This window comes from Danio aesculapii, chromosome 4 (genome assembly GCF_903798145.1).
Source record: "Danio aesculapii chromosome 4, fDanAes4.1, whole genome shotgun sequence".
Lineage (NCBI taxonomy): Eukaryota > Metazoa > Chordata > Actinopteri > Cypriniformes > Danionidae > Danio > Danio aesculapii.
The window spans coordinates 808,418-824,096 of NC_079438.1; the positions used below are offsets into that span (position 1 = coordinate 808,418).

Consider the following 15,679-nt stretch of genomic DNA (forward strand, 5'->3'; position numbering starts at 1 on the left):
ACTTGAATATTGAATATATGAAGTTTAAAACAACTGATTTTTAAGGCAGATTTTATAGATGTATTTTCAAACTTCAAGTGTTCAAGATGAAGAAATTCAGAACGGCAAATTCAATTTTCTAAAGTTCAAAACATTTTTTCAGTAGTTTGTAAAATTAATAATAATTATTAAACGCTTCAGTCAACCAGAATCATATATTTAATTAAATTACATCTCATTGGTTAATCAAACTTAAAGTTTTGGGTGTGTTTGAGGGATAATGAGCTGATTCTGACCTATACTCGAACTTCTTATTTCAACAGACACAGGATTCTCACACCTTTTCCCAAGTCAAACTTAAAGACTTTTCAAGCACTTTTCAGGGGCAATTTCAAACTGTTCCAGCACTTTATAACTGTGGTAAATTACATGTTTGCATGCACAGACTTCTTTATCAAATTATTTAAGGTGTTATTTGTTACAATATTTGAGAGGGGTCTGGAAGCAGACCTGGTGCAGTGCAATCTGAGCTGCATCCAATGCTTTTTAAAGGGCTCACCTAACCCCACCCCTCACAGTGACGTCTCTCGCTCCATTTGAGTGCATTGTGTCTGATATTGCATCGCTGAGTAATGCAATCTCAGCTTGCATCATAAGGGCTGCATCCAGATACTTTTGCAATATTCTACAGTATAGCATAGCATATAGTACAGTATTCAAAGGAAAATGTTAATGATATGTTTACCAAAAAGGCCATTATCAACACTGAAATGCTGCCTCTATTGGTCTTGGGAGAAGCAAACAGGTCGACCCGGGCTTCTCCGACGCACTCCTATATCAGCGTTATGTGGGCATGTGAGTAAAGCACAATGGCTGCATGGTTGAGCTCGCCAGGGATGTGAATGCCAAGCAGCATTCAGCCGCCTATGACTCCAGAGAAGCAGACGGCGAGCGAGCTGAGACATGCAGCGAGAGTATATACCCCCCATGCAGTTGATATATGCTAACCAGCACGTGTTTCCTCTCTTTCACCAGTAAAAAATGGCGGAGAGGGAGATACACTGCCAACAGCTCTAGGCAATTGATATGCCAATGCAGCCGGGTTCCTCTCCAAGGACCCACAGCTACATGCTCGCAACACATGGCTCCCCAGCCCATGCTCTGTCGAGCCAACTCCATGCCTGGACACTTGTTCTAGAGGCACGCTGGCCTGTAGGACAGCAAGGTCCATCCAAGGACTAGTAATCTCCTCATGGAAGACAGAGGGAGCTATGGCATGACTACCGTGAAATACACACCTGTAAACTTGTAAGGCCATGCAGCAAACTGAATCGCACAGCCATCTCATCTGACTGTCCAGATGAGCCACTATGAAGGGCTGGGCAGCACTAACCACTTTGACAGAGCCCGAACAAGTGGCACCACCTGAGCTATTGCTGATGCACCCACAGTGGGGAAGGTCTGGATGGAGGTACTCATCCCCAGGAAGCGGCTTGTCCAGAGAATGAGCTGAAAGTGAAAGATTTGACTCTTACCTTCCTGACAGGATCCCGTGAAGCCCATCCACTGATGCCCTTGGAGAATGTCACTAAGTGCCCTGAAGTTGCAAGCTGGAAGGCAGTGCATCCTATGCAGAATTCCCGATCCTTCACTGGGGAAAGGGCAGTCCTCCTTCTCTCTGGGCAACCTGTCTCAGAGTCATTTCATTTACTGGACTAAGCAGGGCCCTGGGGTGGGGCGTCAACTTCCTGTGGTGGGTTCAATGCAGCCAGTAGCTTGTGGAATGTGCTGCGGAGTGGATAATGGGATCACAGGAGGACGCTCCCAGTGAGGAGTCCCTGACAGTGTTGCCAAACAGTCCTGCCTGAGATATAGGCGAACTTTGTTAGTGTGATGCATATCTGCCAGGGGTGGCGTTCGAGAAACACTAGTGTGGCCATCGTCTTTCCCATGGCACGGCTGACAACTTGATGGTCAAGAGAGTATAGTCGGCCAAAAGCAGCACCACCTGGGGAAAAGCCACGTAACTCACTGGCTGCCTTGCCATCGAGGGAGGTGAGGGCGGAAGCGTACAAGGATCAGGTGGAGAAAATCGCACAACAAAGCACAGCCATCATGCCACCATGGTGTCACTGAGCAAAAGCGCAGCAATTCTGGGAATAAACCACATACGCTCAAAGCTTGGATAGGGCGTGCTGTGAAGGAGTGGGGGTCCGCGGGCCTGGAGGTGATGGATAAGACACAACTCTAATCCTCAGATCTACCTGAGTGCTCCCCGCTCAGTGGGAAGAACAGGGCTGGCATGCTATCTCAGCGGCACAACAGACATGCCCTTGCAGTGAGCGCATGAGCTGTCCACAAGTGCCACATCAACATGCTGGACCCCCAGACATGTGATGCAGTACCCCATTATTTGACAGGGCTATCTTTGAACCAGTTACGTAATGAATCTGAGGTGTGCCTGCCTTCCTGCTCTGCTGTGATGTAGGATCTTTCTTTGTCATGCTGGGTTTGCCGATGGTCTGTTCAGTCGTCCAGTAGATGAGCTTGAGGTGGCAAAAGAATAGCCATGTTGACTGTGGTTTCTCTGCGCAGCTTAACTTAACCAGACTCTACTAGAGGAAATTGGTAAGTTTGAGGCTGTTCTCATTCTATCTTGGGGTGTACTCTCACTAGGGTTAGTTACATTCCCCCTGACGGCTCGCACTTACACTGCATTTTTACATTCCCACCCGCTTGTCTCATCGATGATGCGACTGTTAAGGTTAAGAAGCACTCTTGCTCAGCACAAGGGAGACTGCTTTAGTTATAAAGCAGTTTTGGATTATTTTGAGTCATTTGGGAGGCAGTGACCTAGTCAAATCTTTAGCTGTACAGATCCACTCCTTTAGACTTATTTTTTCTTGCTGCATGTATTAGAAGGTTTGCTGAAGGTGGCAGCTGAAGTGCAGCATGGGATTTGCACCTTTGATAAGCTATAATAGTTTTTGTTTATTGAAAAATAAGAATGATTAATAAAACCATAATAAACAGTCCCTTAAAATGATGTTGCATCTTTAGTTTTCAAGTCCAACCGAACTGCACTCTGGCCCAATTTGTCTTGCATGGGGGAAGGATTAAAAAGACCAATTCCCAATGTTAATGACAAGCCCTTTGTTAAGATGTCATCTTGTGATCATATATAAAAATGTAACGGTAATAACATTACATTGCAGGAAATCAACATGCACAATTGAACAGTTCCTTTGTTTATACTTGTGCATTTAACATGTACTTCAATAATAATGTAAAACAAACTAAATTAAAGCACAACAGAACATTATATTACAGTGTCCTCATGTTCTGGATCATCAGATGGACCCCTTTGCAGTTCCGTGTCTTTGTGTTTATCATTCTGCATTTTCCTCTTTATCCCTATTGTGGCTATCCAGAGCAGGGAACAGGCTAATACTCGAAGACAGTTGGTCAGTCCCTGAAAGAGGAACCTTATTGGGCCAATAATAGTTTAGTATAAATTAGTTAGAGATTAAGATTATGTAGAACAGAATAGGGTAAATATAATAGCTCAGCTCACCTGAATGTCTCAATGTCATAAACTCTGCAGGCACCTCTTCCACAAGATTTATTCTGGCCCCATTTCAGACAGGTATAGTCAATAAGAGCACCAAAGTAAAAGGGAGCAGGAATACCACCTTTAAAAAAGTTAAATTGCATTATAAACAATGCTATACTAGGCCTGAATGGGGGTTTAAGACAAGAATATATATCAACATTATACATTCCAGAACACCGCAAACTCACCCAAAACTCTTACAGATAACAGTAACATTCCCACAGAGAGAGACTTCAGCTCAGGATCCACAATCCTGCAAGAACATGTTCTCAATATGCAGTTTTGATTTAAACACCAATGTGGCTTTATATTAGTTTGCTCTTTTTTTCCATTTGCATAATGAGTAGAGATTCATTTGATATTTTATGCAGTATCAATTCACAAAAGAAATTATTTAGGGTTCCTACCATATAGATCAGGTCTATACTTTGTTCTTTAAACAAACAAAATAATCTTATGTTGTTTACCTAACAACATGCCCTCTTCAGTTTTTCTTTATATTAATTTTTACCTCAGAGACATGGTGAGAAAAGGAACAGTGCCAAGACTGTACACAAAGAAGGACAAAGATAGCAATCCCAGATAAATGTAGATCATTCTGTTGCAGTTTGGATCTTGTGAACACTGTCCAAGAACTGCAGAGGAGTTGCCAATGCTCAGTCCCCAGCTCTGAATACAGCTGCAGTCATGGAATGTCTGACAAAAAAACAAGACAAGAAAGAGGAAAATACACTTAATAAACATTTAATAAGAATTGAATGAGATTGTTAAAGATCATTATCCACTGCATTCACCATATTCCGTCCTGCACCCTGGGTGGAATTGCAGCCTGCATGGCAAGGTGAGATGTAGGTCACTCCATTCTCTCCACACACTGGATCCCAGAGGAGGTCTGGACATCCACAGTCAGCATTGCAAGAAGGGGGTACATCACTTATAATATCCTGAACTTCTGTAGATCTGCCACATGAACAATTCATTATGTCAAGTTGTTCTACATTGTACAAGTGATTTAAAAATTAATAGATTGAATAGGTGGACAGAGAAAAAAGTACCCTTGATAAGGCACTGTCACCCCAGCAATATCTAGATTTTCACAGCTGAGAGTGAAGAAAGGTATACTTAAAAGCATTATGGCGACATTGGTGAACAAATTCATTCTCGCAGATGCCAGCAGACCCCATTTAAACCTTTTCATCATCAACCCACTCAGGAAAATACCCAGAGCCATTGCTGGAACACATGTCACTCCTATGTACAGTGTACAAATATGCAACCAGTTAAAACAGACTGAAATATAGGAACATTCTAGTAACCATAACAGTTGTCACCTATCAGAAAGTTGGTTTTGGATGCACTTTGTCCAAACTGCTGTTCCAGATATTTTGGCGTGTATGTTACAACTATGACAAAGTCATTGTATGCCACTATACTGTACATCAGGTACAGGATGTAGATCTTATTGGTAAGCAGACGCTTAAAAGTTGGGGCAAAATCTAGAAAACAAGAAAATAGCACATTATTTAAACAATATGAAAGTGTTTTTTTTACATTGTCAAAGGAGACTGTAATGTTGCCATACCTTTGACTATCTCTGTAAGGCTGGGTGGGGTTTTGTGTTGTTGTGGGGTGTTGTTTAGCAGTGAGATTTGGGAGTTTTCAGGTAGAACTTTTGGCAAAAACCAGAAAGGAAAAGCAGCAAGGAGAGTCAACAGGCCAGACACCACATAACCCAACCACCAAGCCCCAACCCAGCGAGAGTCCTGTGGTGTGATGGTTACGCTTTCTGAGAAGAGAATATGCAAATAAATATATCTGTTAGCTCAGTGGTTCTCAATCATGGTTCTGGAGGACCAGCAACGCTGTACATTTTCCATGTCTCCTTAACAAACCACACCCGATTTAGATCATCAGCACATTAGCAGAAACTGCAAGACTTGAAGTTGGTATAGCAGATAAAGGATACATGTAAAAGATGCAGTGCTGTTGATTCTCCAGGAATGTGGTTAAAAACCCCTGTGTTAGATGAATGGTCAGTGGCAATTGAAATTTTGTGAACCCCTTGCAGAATTGGTGAACCACTCACTGATGCTCCAGAAAGAGACAGGATGAAAGTGTCTAATGTTATCTTATTTGGATGAAATATATATATTTTTTGTACCTTCATTTTTCGCATTGCCTTTCACATTCCAAAAGATCTTAATTCACCACATTTCCTCCTGGAGCATTTGTACCTTTTTTTAATAGTTGTTTGATTTGTCCTCAGTGTGAAAAGATGGATCTCACTATCAAGCGGTGACCACTGAAAAAGGTTCAGATATTCAAACAAAGGGAAAACTAAATATGCAGGGCATAGGGTTTTTTTCCTTGAGAAATCAGCAGTTTAACTGTTAAACAAGGAACAAACAAAAAGGCCTGTAGCTGAAGAAGGTCTAGATTGAGGAGCTGCAGAGGGACTGGAGCGTAGAGCTAAGGTATGTGTGGAGGCTTTGGTTCAGCAGACATAGACGTGTCATACACCCACAGTGGGTCAGGAGGCCTTGGTTCAGGAAGTACTGGCAGTTAATTAAACCCCCGTGGGTCAGGAGGCTTAGGTTCAGGAGGCACTGGCAGTATATTCAACCCCAGTGGGTCAAGAAGCTTGGGTTCAGGAGACACTGGCAGTTCATTTAACTCCAGTGGGTCAGGAGGCTTGGGTTCAAGAGACACTGGCAGTTCGTTTAACTCCAGTCGGTCAGGAGGCCTTGGTTCAGAAGTCACTGGAAGTGTGTATATAACCTCAGTGGATCAGGGGGCTTTGGTTCAGAAAGCACTGAAGGTTCATATGGTTTAGGCGGCTTTGGGACGTCAAACGGCTCTGAGAGGTCACACGGCTCTGACAAATCACATGGCTCTGGCAGCCACTCGTGGAACTCGGGTGGTAATTCTGGTCCTTTGTGGAACTCTGGTTACTGCTCTGGCCTTTCGGGGGACTCGGGTGACATCTCTGGCCTTTCGTGGGACTCAGGTGACGGCTCTGGCCTTTCGTGGGACTTAAATGGCGGCTTTGGCCTTTCGTGGGACTCAGGTTGCGGCTCTGGCCTTTTGTGGGACTCAAGTGGCGGCTCTGGCCTTTCGTGGGACTCAGGTAACTGCCCTGGCCTTTCGTGGAACTTAAATGGCGGCTTTGGCCTTTCGTGGGACTCGGGTGGGTCTCGTACCCCTGGCCATTTGAGGATTTCCAAGGAGTCTGGCGCCGGCCATTCGAGGGACTCGGAGGTATCTGGCGCCCGCCATTTGGGGGATTCAAGAGGATCTGGCATCCGTCCTTTGAGGAATTCAAGAGGATCTGGCGCCCGCCTTTCAAGGGATTCAAGAGGATCTGGCGCCTGCCATTCGGGAACTCAGGCGGCAGCGACTGAGGATCTGGCAGCTCTGGCAGTGACGGAAGATGTGGCAGCTCTGTTGGTGGCGGTGGCTTTGGCAACTCGGGTTGTGGTGGACATTCTGGTGGCTCAGGTGATGGCATTTCCGGAACAGGAACTTGGACTGGAACTATAGTAGGAACAGACTCGGAACAGGAAGCTATCTTGTGAGCGTGTGGCAGATTGGTGCTTACCCATGCATGAGCTGAAGGGCTGGTTGTGACCACATTGTGAGCTGGAGGACTGGAGTCGGCCCTCTTGTGGGCTGGATAACTGGAAGTGGCCATCTTGTGAGCTGGAGGACTGGAGGCAGCCATTTTGCGTGTTTTGCATTGTGTTTGGGTATACTGGCGGTAGCCATCTTGTGCTTGAATGGACTGTTGGTGGCCATTTTGTCAACTGGCTGTGGTCTAGGCTGGTGAACAGAAGACAGGAGTACAGGTGATGCCAGCATAATGGTGTTACTAGAGGGAACAGCAAGCCCCATTGCCGGCGGGTCTTGCTGTCTATCCCCCTCTATTAAACCAATGGCCTATAAAGCCACATCCAGGACTTGCTGGAAAGACCCCCGAGGACCATAACATAAGAGGGCAGATTTCAGTGGTTAATTTAATCCTTGATAAAAAAGTCAATAAGTATACAGTCCAGGAGAGTGATGTCATTGGCAATGTCCAGAAAAAAATTTTAATGGTCCTTGAAGGAATTCATACCTTGCCTTAATGTCCTGCTGGATTCATTGTGTGGTCTGAGTCTTCTGTAATCAGGGGATTGTAACACTGGCAACAGAGTTAGGATCCAAATGCAGGTTTATTAAGGAGGTCAGGCAAGCAATGGTCAACACGGGCAAACAGGTGTATGAAGGCAATCTAGAATCGTAGTCACAAGAGCAGGCAGATAGACACTTGCGTCTGTATCCAATCACAGCTGGAACCAAGGGCAGCATTTATACAGAGGTGTCCACCTCTCTGCTAGAGAGCTACAGGCCTGAAAAGTCAAGCTTAAACCTTGTTCAAATACACTTGAACTATATAATAACTAGATAACTAATCTCTGCAGATTGGTAGCTATCTGGGAGCAGAGTCTGAGATCCCTTTATATTTAAAACAGTCAGGTACAGTTCTGATTTCGGAGAACACATGGACCTCTCTTCTCATTGTAAGTAGTGTCTTAATCTCCTATCTGCTCTTTAACTTTTTTCTTCTGTTATCAGACTTGCCTCACTAACCATAACCTGGAAGGTTTACCATCAAATGTACCCTACCTAACAGAAGACCAAACCTTTATCATGTATGTAGTGATGTATAAAGTTTCCTGAAGACACTTCTTCCAAGACAACCACCGTTAATGACCTTGTCTTTGTGCTGGCTATCACTGCTTTTGGAGAACATCCTCTCATCCTTTCTTTCTCCTTCCCTGATGCCTTCAGTGGGATTCTTTTCCTGACCCTAAAGGCAAAGCCACACCAAGCCGATGTAAAACAACTGGCGTACAGCAGCCGACTGAAATGACAGTGCACATTCTGAGCCTGCCTGGGTGACCAGCAATCAATCCCTGTTGGTACCTGGACTCAGCACAGTGGCTTTTTTTTACCAAGCTATATTCTCCAGCTTCATCATGGTCTCATAAGTTGGCCTTCTCATGATTCCTTGGTTCTTCCACGGTTTCCTGCTTAGCTGGCATTCCCAAGGGTTTTCCTATTCAAGGTCACTTGCCCCTTTAGGCAGTCCGTTTCTGTTTGTCTGGCTGGTCACGGTATCCCTCAGTCCCTGATGCAAGTGCTTTTTCTAGCCCAGTGATTTTTTGCTGCTATTTCAGAACCATTTTTTCTGATTCTAAACTGGTTCTCTGGTTGTTGAAAGAAGCTATTTGGATCTAGGTTTAGGTTCCAAACTAGCCCTGGAACTCACTTGGTTGAAAAGAAGCATAATCTGTCATCTCTAAAATCTTGTCTGTTACAACGTACTACCTTGATAGATTTCAAACTAATATTGACCTTTTAAACTCTTTATGTTATTGACATCTAAGGTAAATATATCAACATTTTTATCTAACCTTTATTCACGAGGCCAATGTCCACATAAAGATTAGCACATAGAGATCCAAGCATGAAACCAAAAAATGGCCCAATCCCTTTGACTGTGTTCAGACAACCTACAGAAAACAAAGAAAAATTGATCAAATCACATAAGAGATAAAGATTGAACGTAGTTATGTTATTAATAACAATAATCATCTTCTCACCAATGTAAAAAGCAGAGTTTTCTGGCCGTGCGTAATCATCTATGAATGACATTCCCAGAGGGACAATGCTGGCTTCCCCAATCCCACGCATACTGTTTCCCAAAAACACGATCACCCACAAGGGTGAGCTTTCAGCTTCCTCTGTTTGGCATCCTAGACAACCCATATAGAGTGAACTGTTATGTATTGCGTTTAACAATTAAAATATCTCATACGTTTTTCCACACATGATGAATTACCAGAGAAAGGCTGTTGAAGAGTTTCCTGAGAGTCGGATGAGCATGTAGAGATCACTGTGAAATTATCAGCATCATTAGTATGGGTGGCAGCTGTATCATACTTGTACCTGCCAGAAAAAAGCAGACACATAAATAGTACATACAGCATTTCAAATATAGGACATTAAGAAAGCACACTTTTAAAGAGTGAATCTTCAATAACTCCTCAATGTGAATATACCAAGTATGAGTATGCTTTACTTTCAGGCCCGGATTAAGAATTCAGATGCCCCTGGGCACAATGTCTTGTGTGGCCCCTACCAGGCCGCACTCCGATAGTTGAATTATAATATAAGATATTATTATATCTTCCATAATACACACACTTATTAATGATTCCTACTGGTCTTCCTCGTGATGAAGAGTAGACATCTGATATGTAGTGTTGGAAAAAAAGAAGAACGTGTTCATCAGACGCTGGATTTAAACAGTGTTCACGATCGATCGTGTCAAAACTTGTTGCCATGTGCTTTACAAGCTACACCACGCGCACTGCTATTAGTCGCTCGTTTTAGTTATGTTGTCTCTGTCAATCAAACTGTGATGGGCGGGAATCACTCAACTAGCTTATTCCAACGAGGTGCGCTATTTGCACTTAGCCTAAATAGAAACTCCAAAATCAGCGTTTATCCCGCCCTCGCAGGGGCACCAAGTGGTTAATCAAGACCAAGTGGCCCTGATTATTTTATTTAAAACTCACCGGTCCATAATGAAATGAGGTGAAGCCATTAACAGTGTTCCTATACCCATCAGCAGAACCCCTGCTCCAATGATCTTCGGCCTGTGAAACTTTGCACCAATGTAGCTCACTAGGGTAATGACCAGCATATTACCTGGAAGCAAATCACACTGTCAACAAATTGTACATTATTTCACAGCATACCATCAATCAACTGTCCCATTTGTATGAACTGTAGTTCAGTCGCATCACAGCAACAATCGTATACTCACTGGTATGAGCACTCATCTACTGGCTGAAGCTCTGCCCTCATTTTACTACACCTCAATGCATCTCAATTATGAAGATGAACCAGTAGCAACACTTGAAAGCTTGCAAATCTGACTGTGAGAGCTTGTCATATCACTTGTCACTCTCAGATCTAGCAGTACAAGTTCAAATCGCAGCACTTTGTGACTTTTGCTACTCCTTTTGCTATATATCAGTAGCAAAACTTCATTTGTATGTAATTTGTAAATGAACCTGTGTGGGAACTGCAGGGTTGGGGAGAGGGGATGCAGGGATGAAGGAACTGTTGGATTATTGTCTGTGTGTGCAAATCGAAGTTTCAGCTTTTCACATCTGAGCTGTGCTTAAATTTCAACATGAACATCCAGATATCAATACGGCAAGTTCTCAGATTCGGATTTTCAGCCTCTCAAGTTTTGCAACTGATTTAGCTTCATATTCAACTCACCCATTTCAAAGCTGCCGTCGATGATACCAACGGTGGAGCTCGGGATCTCAAACCGCCTCTCAATCTGAGTGATGGCGCTTTTGGTGTAAGACACCGTCAAGGTTTTAGAGAAGTAACAGAAGGCAAGTGCACCAATAAAGATCTACTCAGACACAAGGACAGAGAATTTAATATATATATATATATACATTTCCATAAATATTAAGCTACGTCCATTATCAATAAATCAAAAGATTAGCTAATAGTAATTCAGACTTCACTGGTCTTACCTTCAGGTTTGGAGAGCAGCATTTGGTTTGAGATGTTTTCTCATTTCTGTCTGAATATTCCATCCCATTTGGATTGACCTCCATGATGAACTACTGGCCAGGAAAGAGGAGAAAAGACCAATGGAAAAAGACAACTCAACTGAAAACCTCAAATGCCAGATTCACTGGCAGATCCAGTTGAAATTTGGTCGGCTCCGGTAACGCTCTGTCCTCTCAGTCGTTGCTGATTTATATGAAAGCTCGGACATAAAGCTGCATTTCAATTCATGCTGAACACTGGATGATACCTGTTACTCCAGCTATTTTTCCTGTATGACGAGTGCTTTCATCCCTCTAGATCACGGTTGTCAAATTCAGTTCCTGGAGAGCCACAGCTCTGCACAGTTTAGTTCCAACCCTAATTAAACACATCTGATCAAACTAATTAAGTCCGTTAGGCTTGTTTGAAACCTACAGGTAAGTGTTTTAAACAACCCAGGCTCATTCTGAAAACGTAGTCCCGAGGGCGTTTCTGGAGACCGCGAATTATGTAGCCGGAGGTACGTAAGGCTGCATTTAAATTTTTAAGTGAACGCTGCGGGGCGGTATGACGCTGTTCCTTTTAGCGCTCGCCGGCTGACCGCTTGCCTTCGTGTGGAGGGCTTTCCCGCCGCAACCAGTTTGTCCGGTTAGCTCATCCTGTGCGTCGGCGGACTCGAGACGCATAAGAGGAGCTGACCACGACGATGACGAGCAGGTTCGAGTCCGGTGAAGAGCGGTTTCAGAAATCAGGTAAGACTAAAACAGAATCCAAGAAATAAAGCGAAGAGGTTCATAACAGGGTGAGAATGTGGTAAAATCCGAAAACGTGGTTTAAAAAAAAAACGGTTGGCTTTTCTTTTTCCAGACAGCTTTTGTAAATCGTTGGTTGGGTTTAGGGCGGGCGGGTCAATCGGTAAAATTGGTTGGGTTCGGGGAAGTAGGAGGGTGGGTCGGCCAACCGATTGGCCGGTCGCCCAGTCAATCATTCAGCCAGTCGGACAGACAGATGTTTGTTCGACAGCGGCCTCTGGTTGGTTCACGCGAGAACAGCGCGGGCGCGAACGGCACTCGCGGGAGACATCCGAGAAGCCAAAAAGGCGCACACAGCGGCCTCTCGCGGATTCGCGAAAACCAAAAACTGCAAAAATACGTACCCCCGGGACGTATTTCGCAGACTCCAGAAACGTCCTCGGGACTACGTTTTCGGAATGAGCCTGGGTTGGTTTTGAAGCAGGGTTGGAACTAAACTGAGCAGGGCAACGGCCCTCCAGGAACTGAATTTGACACCCCTGCTCTAGATTGAATGCTTTGTTCTGAAACAGGGATTAAAATGGCTGCAATGTTGCTTGGCACAGTTCGCTTTCAGAGAAAACGTTTTTAATCTGTCCAAAATTTATAGTCATATCATGTGCGCATAGGTTAAAAATAAATAGCCATTCATTAAACATTCATATAGAACATAAATGGATTAGACAGTGAAACTCAAACACCTGGTTTTAGACCACAATAATTCATTAGTATGGTGTAGGGTTTCCTTCTGCAGCCATTACAGCATCAATTTGTTATGAGAATGAGAGATACAAGTCCTGCACAATGATCAGAGGGGTCTTTCAAAACACCCCAAAGTGACTCAATAATATTTACATCTGGTGACAGTGCAGGCCATGGGAGATGAGGAACTTCTCTTTCATGTTCATCAAACCATTCTGTCGCCAGTCCTGCTGTGTGTACTGGTGCATTATCCTTGCATTGAAGTAGTCCTTGACAGTGATTCGCCCATCTGGCAGCCCAAACCATCACTGATCCACCCCAATGCTTCTGGACATGCATCAGTCTGGGTGGTGTGCTTCTTCGGGGCTTCTCCACACAATAACTCTATAAGATGTGGTAAAGACAGTGAAGGTGGACCACTTGCATCCACATTTACTCCTGTTGGATGTGGTTTGTCCTTCTTGGTGGTATGCTGACATTACACTGAATACCGTGCCTCTTGATACATTGCAAAGACTTGCCGTCTTGGTCACAGATGTGCCAGCGAGATGGCATCAACAAATTGTCCTCTTTTGATATGTGACCCATAATGTTGTGTGCTTTGTGATATATTTAAGCAAAACTGTGCTATTACTCAGCTAATTAAACCTTCGCACCCTGCTCTTACTGGTGGATGGTGTTATCAATAAAGATTGGCCAGCAGTCTGCTCAAATTTAGCCATGAAACCTCCAACACTAAATTGGCCAGTGCTTCAGTTTCATTGTCCAAACCCTGTAAGTTCTTATGTATAAGTCACACACCAACTCTTGGTTATGAAAATGATTACAGCAAAAAGTATTAACAAATTACAGCATTAAACAAAACCCAGGTTACGTTTTAAACCCTGGTCATTTTTAAAACGTTATAAACAGTCTTACCATGTTATTCCAGAGGTAATCCTGTGTCTGATGAAAGTTACCTGTTTAAATGTTTAGTTTCTGCTCACCCGCTGGCCTGTATTAATAGACCTACAACATTCTCTAACACTTACAGTGCGTCATTATAGAAGTCCTCCTGATAATCTGACAGCACAGATCGAATATTGAATAAGAACTATATATTATACTTGATCCCCTCTGTAAGTTGTGGCCCCTGGCTTTACCTATAAGTCTGGCCGTGGCAGATTTAGCATTTTTAAATATGTATCTAAATGTGTTTACACATTATGTACAATACACATGTATATAATTATTTCACAATTATATAATAACACTCACATGTCCAGAGTCGTCTTCACATTCAGAGAAAGTGGTAATATTGTAGTGGAAATATGGCCAAAACAGCAACCTCTGAAAGCACCTTTATACGTGCCCACATGTGTTTTACTAATCTTTATCTAGCACTGAGTATTTCTTTAACCCTATTTTTGCCTCAGTAAAAACACATTCACGTGCTGTAGGTTTTAAACACGTTATTCACAATTTTATGCAATTCTGAAAGAACTGAAATGTATGTTTGCATTTTCATATATATGCATTTAAAGAAATGGAAATTTCATTCATTCATTCATTTTTTCAGCTTAGTCCCTTTATTAATCTGGGGTCACCACAGCGGAATGAACCACCAACTTATCCAGAATTTGTTTTACGCAGCGGATGCCCTTCCAGCTGCATCCCATCTCTGGGAAACATCCATGCACACTCATACACTACGGACAATTTAGCCTATCCAATTCACCTGTAGGTCTTTGGACTGTGGGGGAAACCGGAGCACCCGGAGGAAACCCACGCGAACGCAGTGAGAACATGCAAACTCAACACAGAAACACCAACTGACCCAGCCGAGGCTTGAACCAGCAACCTTCTTGCTGTGAGTCGACAGCAGAACCTACTGCAGCACTGCGTCGCCTAAATGGAATTTTCTAGTTACTAAATACAATCTTAGGTAGAAACACAAGCTAAAATGGAAGATTTAAACATGGTATTACTCTATTTCTGTTGGTAAGAATGTGGAGCGTGACTATAATTCGTCCATTTTATTAGTATTTGTGTGGCAAAATGAATAAAACAGTCTAAAACGCAGCGAGGAAATGAACATTACTGATATAGCAGTAAGAATTAGATAAGCCTTTAAAGCGTTGAAGAAACATCAACCAACAAATCCTCAATGGTGCCAATCAAAACAAATATCCTTCTTGTTGGCACAGTACTCGGTTTTCTCAGCCCAATATGCTAAACTTTCGGTTAATGTGTGATAAATTATGGCAATGAAATCACCTTCATGGAAATAATTGCTAAAGTTTTACACCACACACCCAGCAAAAAAAGAAGGAAGCTGTCTGATTATGTTGCCATGCCAGGAAAATTCTTATTTTCATCCATGTATAATTGTTTCTTCAGAATCTAAACTAAACAGTTTACCACCTGAAGCCTGATGAAGAATATCTACAGCTATAAAGTTAGCTAAAGTCAGCTTGTAGAATCCACCAGCCATCGGCTGAAGAGAGCGCTCTGACTGGGTATAAATCAGAGTGCCAGAACAAAAACTAAAGTGATGAGAACAATTCAAGTCAAGAAGGAACGCAAAGAGTCCAAAACACAACAGCTGAGGCACAGCAATTCTGGTCTCTATGCAAGAACATTTAAGTCTTGGACGAAGTAGGTGAGGAGCTGGGGTTGTGTGGCTGGTTGGGGTTATGGAGTGGGGGGCACAACATGCTCTGGCTCAGGGCCCCTCACGTGCCTCCACTCTATGAACTTTTTCCCCCTCTCTTGCGACGTCCCTGGCTGGACCAATGCTGACCTACAGCCCAACAAAGCGATCACTCACAGCTTCAAGAATCCTCATTCATCTATAAGCGATATCACCACATGAGCTCAGAACTACTTTAGCAAACCTTTGTCAAGTACCACAATATGGAGTTACATCCACAAATGGCAGTTAAAATTGTACTGTGCCGAAAGGAAGCCCTATGTTAACATTGTCCAG

The 15,679-nt window shown here is 43.3% G+C and overlaps 1 protein-coding gene across 1 annotated transcript; it reads right to left on the reverse strand.

Moving 5' to 3' along the window:
- Positions 1 to 982: 982 nt before the first annotated feature.
- On the reverse strand, positions 983 to 11,283 carry LOC130222649 (solute carrier organic anion transporter family member 1C1-like). Its single transcript, XM_056455180.1, has 17 exons — positions 11,200 to 11,283; positions 10,931 to 11,072; positions 10,216 to 10,348; positions 9,477 to 9,583; positions 9,238 to 9,390; positions 9,049 to 9,147; positions 5,175 to 5,378; positions 4,924 to 5,088; positions 4,648 to 4,843; positions 4,387 to 4,552; positions 4,104 to 4,288; positions 3,781 to 3,845; positions 3,554 to 3,671; positions 3,308 to 3,464; positions 2,421 to 2,525; positions 1,373 to 1,488; positions 983 to 1,259 (listed from the first exon to the last, which is right to left on the reverse strand). The coding sequence occupies exons 1-17, from the start codon at positions 11,281 to 11,283 to the stop codon at positions 983 to 985; spliced, it is 2,472 nt and encodes an 823-aa protein (XP_056311155.1).
- Between the last annotated feature and the right edge of the window lie 4,396 nt (positions 11,284 to 15,679).